Source organism: Miscanthus floridulus, unplaced genomic scaffold, assembly GCF_019320115.1.
Source record: "Miscanthus floridulus cultivar M001 unplaced genomic scaffold, ASM1932011v1 fs_630_1_2, whole genome shotgun sequence".
Classification (NCBI taxonomy): domain Eukaryota; kingdom Viridiplantae; phylum Streptophyta; class Magnoliopsida; order Poales; family Poaceae; genus Miscanthus; species Miscanthus floridulus.
This window is the reverse complement of record NW_027097036.1, coordinates 17057-25396: the sequence shown is the minus strand read 5'-3', so window position 1 is coordinate 25396 and position 8340 is coordinate 17057. Positions and strand designations below refer to the sequence as shown.

At 47.2% G+C, this 8340-nt stretch overlaps 1 protein-coding gene and 1 pseudogene across 1 annotated transcript; both read right to left on the bottom strand.

Annotated features, from left to right (window-relative positions):
- Positions 1–711: 711 nt before the first annotated feature.
- On the bottom strand, positions 712–4550 carry LOC136532468 (receptor-like protein kinase FERONIA). Its single transcript, XM_066525062.1, has 2 exons — positions 4335–4550; positions 712–3821 (listed from the first exon to the last, which is right to left on the bottom strand). The coding sequence occupies exon 2, from the start codon at positions 3615–3617 to the stop codon at positions 981–983; it is 2637 nt and encodes an 878-aa protein (XP_066381159.1). The 5' UTR covers positions 3618–3821; positions 4335–4550; the 3' UTR covers positions 712–980.
- LOC136532469 (uncharacterized) lies at positions 3703–7599 on the bottom strand (annotated as a pseudogene).
- Between the last annotated feature and the right edge of the window lie 741 nt (positions 7600–8340).

Sequence of the window (8340 nt, the reverse complement as noted above, 5' to 3'; positions counted from 1 at the left end):
AGAAGAATCAAAATGAAGACTGATGTTTTGTTTTATACCATGTATAATTAATTAATAATTGCATAGTACTGTGCGTAGGCTGGTGACCTAGACTTTTCAGCAATTGTGGGGCCTGTATGCTGGAATTCCTTTTTGACGAATTCGGATGAGTCCAGCGGAGACACTGACTGGCCGGCTCCTGAATGGTGCCGGAACGGATAGGCCGTCCGGTATGGCGGGCTGTCTGGATTTTGGAAGGAGGAGCACGTAGGTTTAATTTGTTTGACTGAAGACCGTGTCATCAGTGTGGTAACATATTCTGCATGCATGGACCCCATTATAATTGTGATATTCCCGCTAACAATATATAATCACTTTTGCGCTTACTGGCGCATGCCCCTTGTGATCATTGGGATGGCGTGTGAAACATTGCAGTATGTATGGTATGCAGTGTCTGAGTGTCATGTATTGTTGTGATTCTTTCATCTGGCCATGCCTCACAGGTCAAGGTGGGCAGGAATCAGAATGTAGGCTCTCGATCAGTAAGTATATATATTTTTTCGAAAGATCAATCAGTAAGTATGTATGACTACTATGGTCTGATAGCCAAACAATGGACTCAAACTTGGTGAGAAAAAAAGTATATAGGTCCATGAACGTATAACTGAAAATACAGGTTTCGATTTTGAACCTTCTGTCTCCCAATTCATTTAGGAGTAAAGAAGATTACTATCAAGGAAATCAAAGAGTGACACTGACACCTTACTTGCATATGTAGATATTACAAATCGGCCTTGAGGTGAGAACATACCTCAGGTACATGTTTAAGATCATTTAAAGGGAAGTACCTTGTCATTACAGCGTGATTTTTTGCAAGCTCTGGCACAATACATACGTATATGTATATAGAGGATACCTATACTAGTTGGTTATATATATACCATGAGACTAGAAACATATAGCAAATCAGAAGAGATTAACTGCAGTTCTATTTTCAGTTTTCATCTGCCACCTGGATGCATCAGCTGTGAGAAGACACAGCTTGGGGTCAGCCCATCTGACTCCACACTTGCGAGGCTCCGTCCTGCCATGCTCAAAGTCGATGATGTGGTGGTGGTTGTGTCTGTCTGTGGTTCATCCGAGTGAATCCTGGGGATGATAAGTGGCGATGTGTTTGAAGATGTCCCGTCGGTGATGCTGCTACTGTCCTCCGCGCTCTCCTGCAGCTGGAGTGCAAATTCAAGGTTCCAGAGGACATCGGCCATAGATGGTCTGTCGATGCTGTGATCAGCCACGCACTTCTCTGCGGTCTCCGCGAACTTCATGAAACATTGGGGAGAGATTTTGCCTTGCAGATGTGGGTCGATGATCTGGCCAAGGATGCCTTTCTTCTGGCAGTGCAGCGCCCAATCGGCAAGGCTCACTTGCTCCTTTGGAAGCGAGGGGCTCAGGGCAGGGCGTGCACAGAGGACCTCAAACAGCACGACTCCAAATGAGTAGACATCAGATTTCTCAGTGAGCTGCTGCCGTCGGAAGTACTCAGGGTCGAGGTATCCAAAGCTTCCCTTCACAACAGTGCTCACATGAGTGTTATCGACATTCGGACCAGTCTTCGACAGCCCAAAGTCAGAAACCTTAGCAACCAATTTGTCATCCAACAAAATATTGGTGGTCTTGACATCTCTGTGTATGATGGTATGCTTTGCACCTGTGTGCAGGTAATGCAATCCCCGAGCGGCACCGATACATATTTCAAGCCGCTTCTTCCAGGAGAGTGCTGGCTTCTTGGTGTTGTACAAGTGCTCCCTAAGAGTCCCATTGGCCATGTAGTCATACACTAGAATCATCTCATTCATATCGTCACAATAACCAATCAGCGACACAAGGTGACGGTGACGGAGCTTCGACAACATCTCAATCTCAGTCTGGAACTCGTGGACACCCTGCTCAGACGTCGGGTTACCACGCTTGATTGCCACCCTTGTGCCACTATCTATCTCTCCAAGGTACACATTTCCAAAACCACCTTTGCCGAGGAGCGAGGTTTGATCAAAATTATTGGTGGCTGCCTGGATTTCACCAAATGAGAAGTGGCGGCAAAGATCAGATGGCAATGTTGACGTACGGCTCCCTGTAGTTGTTGTCTTCCCTGAGGTGTTTGACCGTGACTTGCTGTAATCAGTGAGAGGAGTCCACTGGCCATCATCGGGTTTCCCAGATTCCTTTGCTACCTTCTTTCTTCTGCAGATGATGCACACACCAATAAAGGCAATGAGTAGCGCAGCAAAACCACCAACAGCTCCACCAATGATTGCCGGAACAGAACCTTTGTTTCTCCCACTAGGTTTCCCATTATTAGGTTCAAAAGATGGAAGGGGAGGGTTGAGCCCATTAAGACTATTGTTTCCATAATTCTGCAGCTTGAAGATCTCCAGACCGTTCAATATTGCATCGAAGTACTCAGGTCTCGTTGTAAGATCTGGGTGGAGGGCAACCCATAAATCCGTCTGACCAGAACCAGTTGTGATGGTAACATAGTCTGTGTACACTGTTTTGCCAATTCCTCCGCTAAAGGCGATGACATCCATTTCCTGTTGTGCTGTCTGGTTGTTGATGTAGATGAAGAATGACCTCTGATTCACCTTTGTTATCGGATACTGGATCTCACAGAAATGGAACCTTAGGAGGTAGTAGAACCCAGCATCAACGGGAAAAATCCATGTAAGATTGTAGTTCAGGTTAACCTGGGCAATTGGCCCCATAGAGCGAGCAGATGCATAGACATTAACTGGTGCAGCATAGTTTGGTACACTGGGTGTATACGTGATTGTAAGATTGTTGTCTTTCCCAAAAGTCACACCATAACCAGAAGCATATATGTAAGCACTGTCATCTCCCCATGAACGGTAGAAGTCAACATCTTTTTGTGGTGGGATGGCCTGGCCTCCAACATTAAGCCGGTACATTGTTTGGAACCCTGTTCCAGAAAGAATAGGGAATGGATCCGGGTTTCCCCCATTGGCTAGTGTTGGTATTGGTGTTGTGAAGAGGTCAGGTGTGGGCACGATTTCGATCCCGTTGATGAATGCGTGAGAGCCATTGTGGTGTGTGGATGGGGAGAAAGTGAGGTTTAGACTGCCTTCAGTAACGTTTATGAAGTATTCACGAACAAAGAAGGCAACACTAACTGCCGCAGCAGTTTGGGAGGCATTGAAGTCATATAAAAGGGTCAGATTGCCGGCTGTGACACCAAAGTAAGCATCTGCAGCAGCATGATTGCCATAGTAATTGGTAGGATAGAAGTAGAGACGCACGAACATGCAGCCAGGACTAACAGGAAAGGAGTAGGTGTAGTTTGAGGTGAAGATGCGAGCAGTCATGTAAGGCGTAGGGGATGGTAGTGAAGGGTCCTGAGATGAGGCAGTGGCTGCAATTCCTTTCAGTGAAGGCGCGAACTTGGAATTGGTGTCGCTGTCCCAACTCCGGCCATCAGCATCTGTGCTCGGTGGGCTTGGTGCTCCACAATCCAAGCGTATCTGGCCAGAGCCGATGGTATTGTTGTCAGCCGCCATGGCAAGTGCCAAGATGCATAGCAGTGTGAGGCATCTGAGGATAGCTGACAAGGTTGGGTGTGCCATTTGGTTGTTGGTGTCTCACAAGGCTCTCTTTCTTTACAACAGTTTAGCTATAAGATAAGATAGGTGGCTCTAGGAACATCTCCAGCTAGCAGAACATTGGTCCTTTCTCTTTGGGGTTTTGGGCAAGAAAGAATCTGGCAAATTGCAGGGTGGTCGGGAGAGCAGTCTTGCAGTCTTGGTTCACTGAAAAGGCATATGCAGATCCTGCCATAAGAATAGAGAAGAAATCCAACTTCAGTAGTTCCTTTGAGAGAAAAGGATTAGTGAACGTCGATAAGATGGACAGCGATGAACTGACGCAAGGTGGATATGTAAAGTCTGACACCTCAAAAAGAAATATAACACAAACTAGGGGTTCTACAAACAGGAAAAAATTATATAACATAAGGGAAAGAGAAAGAACTAAATTAAGATGTTAAGGTATACAAAGTGCATAAGCCTAGCGCTATCGGCCGCGGATTAGAATTCGTTTTGCCTTAGTAAGAACATATACCTTGCTAAGCAGAGACTGTATGAACAATAATCTAAATTCTGAACTAAACAACCGGGCACCGCAAGAATGATATAGACAAATAACCCAAATTTGGGGATCCCGCGGCCAAATTTGGAGGCAAAAAGGAAACTTTCAGGAAGCCTTGAAATCCAAGAACAGCGCCACAGAGCCCGGCCAAACAGAGCAGGAAACAGGGAGGAACTGAAGGAAGTAGAATCAGTTACCTGGCCTAGATGCAGGCAGGAGGAACCCTTCTTGCAAGCTTGAGAGGGAGGGGAGGGCGGCCGAACCAGCGGGGTGAGCCAGCGGCAGCGGCCGCCGCGTATTTGGTGGCAACTGGCAAGATGAGGGAAACGATGAAGAATTGAGCGATTGTTTCGCTCGCAGTCGCAGTGCTAGATATAATGGGGTTTGGGGGTTTGGCACTTTGGCTGGCTGGCTTTGTGCCTTTGTGCGGGGTGGGGTGGGAATTGATTGCTAGTGGGAAAATGTTCACGGCAGAAAAATGAAGAGAGTGGAGGCCAGCAGGTCGGGACAACGGGCAACGACGACCAACGAGCCCGCCAGTTTCCGGTCAGCTCGTGATGGTGCAGTGGTGAAAAAAATGGGTCCTACCTGGCATCTCGCTTGACAGGGCATAGCGGCCTAGAGGGTGGGCAAAGTGGACGTCGCTTTATGGTCCCACCGAGTAATAAGAACTTAAGAAGGGAAAAAAAAATAAAAATAAAAAAGATCACCCAAACAGTCAAACCTGTGCAGATTTTTTTGATGAAAACTGGAGGGGTTTGCAGCCCTGCAGCACATTTCTTGTCAAATCTGTGCAGATTGATCGCTTCTTACAAAAACCATGCTATGCAATACATCGTTATTGAACTTGCATATTTTGCCGTATTTTGTACGGGGCGTTTCTTGTTTTTATCGCTGCAGACTAGAAGAAATCCCAAAGTTCAGAGGAAAACTGAGAAATAGGTTGTGACTGTCTGACATAGGTGTTTCAGCATCGACCCGCTGTTGACCAGTATGAGTAGAACCTACTGACAGGCCGGCAGAGCATAATCGTTTTCACAGCAAAAATCATGTTATATAGAAGCCCATTGTAGAAGTAGTACCTCCACCTGGCCAATTGACGGCCACCGTGGCGAATTAGGCAACCAACATACTCTGCAATTCCATTTCTCTGATGCCAAGAACTTCAGCACACAAGGCCATGAACTGAAATCTGAATAAGTTTTTTTTTTCTCAGGTCACATAGCCTCCCAGGTTAGTACAGTAACATACCATAGCAACTACATACAACACACACAGAGAGAGAGAGAGAGAGACGAAGCTTCCCCATTTTCAAAATAACAACGGGCTTAACAAATGTTCATGCCGATGACAGTCACAGCTAGAAATGAAGTCACTCGTTCTTGTTGTGCCTTTAGTAATTATAGGTCTGGCATCTTCGAGTAGCAGGCAACGTAGTACACATACCAGCAGTGAGAGCTATCTTCCCAGTGCTAATACTGTACGAAAGAAGCTTGTTTGTCTTTCCATCAATGAGGAAAAGAGCATCCCTTTCCAGGTCAAAAGCAACAATTCTATAATCACAAGTCCAAAACCAACGATCCTCATAGTGAACAAAGTCATCCCTTCCAAATGCATCTCTCATACTAAGCCTATGCTCAACAGTCCAGCCAAGAGGATTATCATAAGCATAACTCCATATGAGAACTGTGCAACCATCCTTCTCTGGCATTGCATAGTGTAAGATTCCTGAAGATTGACCAAGGCAACCGCTAAAGCAAGTGGCAACTTAATTGTCCAATTAGAGGGTAGTATAACAAGTCCAATGTTCTCTGCCACCAGTTCCTCTAACACCAAAACATCACGATTTGAATGGGCACACAAGAATCCATCAAGGAACGCGTGTGGTCTGCGACAAACAAAGATTTCAAAATTTTCTGGATCCCACAAATCAGATACACTAGCCACATGGAGTCGCGAGATGAAAACATCTCAACTGTCCTGGTACCATTATAAAAATTGTCAGGGTCACCATCCTCATGAAAGTTGAAGACACAAAAGTGTGGTGACCGTGATGGATCAAAGCCCAAAATTGTTGTATAACTGAAGTTGTCTGACTTTCGTTGAGTATCAGGAAGTATTCTCCACTCCCGTGTTGCTGGGTTACACACAATATGAAGCTTAAAATATCAGGACAAGTATGGCTGCTACTGTACTCACAAAGGACTAGGCCATTGCAACAGTCAATATGCGAACACAAGGTTGACAAGTACCCTTGTGTGTTCGTTTTGTGATGAGTGATTGTCAATATGATCCACGAAGTAGGTTGAGTGGTGACTAACCCTACCATGGAAAAAGCTATGTCTGCGACATGTCTTTTGGCTTGTGTTGTGTAGGTGTGGAGCTCGGATGCGGTGGTCGACGGCGAGGTGAAGGTCAAGGAGGACGTGCCGTGCCGACAGACCGGGAGCGGTGAAGGACGGACGTGAGGCTTGGACCGAGGGACCCAGAGGCCGGGTGACTAGCCACGGTGGCTGACACTTGGGACATCGACAAGTGCAAGAAGACATGGAGTGACGGTGTTGACCGGGTCAAGACGGCAGACGCGTGAGTCGAGCGAGGCTCAGGAGGACTTGGCGGGCTGACCGGTCGAGGACGGCGGTGACACGCGTCGGATGGCGGGGGACGCGTATGGAGTACGCTACCCGCGGACGGTTTGATGGTTTGGGTCTCAAAACCATCGGATGGACGGTTTACGGGTTTGGGCCTCAAAACCCGGGGAGGTTCCGAGGAGGGACGGACGGCACATGGCGGCATCGGGGAGTTCGCGTCGAGGCGAAGCTACCGGTGAGAAGGCGCGGTGGCCGTCGGATCAAGATTACACCGGGTTGGACAACAACGCCCTTGGGCTTAGCGGTTCAACTCATTTCTATCCAAGGACAAAACTAGGAATGTGTAATAGCCCTGTTAAATAGGATGAGGGAGCCCCCATCTCCTTCACCTCTCTCCCACTCTCATTCCCCCCTTCTCCCTAGGGTTAGGTTTTCTAGTGTTTCTTGAGAGAGGTCAAAAATCTGAGAATTTGTGGTTCTATGCTGTGATTTGGAGTGGGAAAGAAGGCCCAAATCCTCCTCGTGTCCTCTGGATTCCTCATTTGAAGCTGTGATTTTCGTTCATCGTGTTCTTAAGTTTTTCCCCATTTTTCGTTCTTGCTACGATCTGATTTTGCCGGAGTTTGAGTCAATCCCAGGCGATGAATTTTCGGGAATAGATTTGTATCAAGTCAAATTTGATCTGTGTAAAGTTTGGGAGCGAATCCTTTTGATTTGAGTTGGATTCTGCTGATTTTGAGGTCGCCCCTTTTCCCTGTTCTTGCGTTCGTGAAGGGCGTCGTTCTCTGTTCGTCGTGCTCGTTGGGCACAGGTTTGGGCGAATAGATGAAAGGGCCGGAGGCCACCGGTGCAGGCTCACCTGCAGTTGCATACGCCGTGCGTCCCCAGGTCTGAGTACAGCGCTGAGCAGACTAGGCGCTCGCTCAGCACAGCTTCTGGTGCTCTCCCGTGATTTCCGGAGCTCGCTCGTCTCTGGTTGGCCGTGCTCAGCACCAGTGCTTCAAACACCAATCGATGCTCATCCAGGAACCACCTATGCCTGCACACCACCAATAGCAGGAGCAGCTCTTGTGATTTTTTAATGTTGGTTTTTGAAAACGTCTCAATCAAGCAATAGTGTTTGTGAATTTAATTCCTTCCCTCGTACATGAATTGAGCAGAGCAGAGGCAGCCATACCATCATGAGCACTTAGCTGTGCAGGCCCGAGAGGCCTAGGCCGATGTGCTACCTCTTCTCTCTCTATTCTGTGTTGAATGAATTTCCAGAGGATTTTCCGGTCAAATTTTTCAACCCCTGATTTTTTTATTTTGCGCGCAGCTTGATCGTTTGTGCTCCGAATCGAGTTCCATCTGTTGCGTTGGCTTTCTACCGTTCCGAGGAATTTTTCTAGATACTCTCATCACTAGTTGGCTTGGGTATTTTTATTTCAGGAACTCACTTATGTTTGGCGGTGATTTTGAGACAGCGGCCTAAAAGTTTCGCGAGAAATTTTACGGCTCCCATTCACCCCCCTCTGATCGCCGTTTCCGGTCCTTCAATTGGTATCAGAGCCGGTTAAGGATCATTCCACCTTAATCGGTTCGTGATCCACGAAGGCGACATGGAGCGTGG

Excerpts from the sequence above, each read along its gene's own strand:
- LOC136532468 (XM_066525062.1), bottom strand. The coding sequence starts at position 3,617 with ATGGCACACCCAACCTTGTCAGCTATCCTCAGATGCCTCACACTGCTA.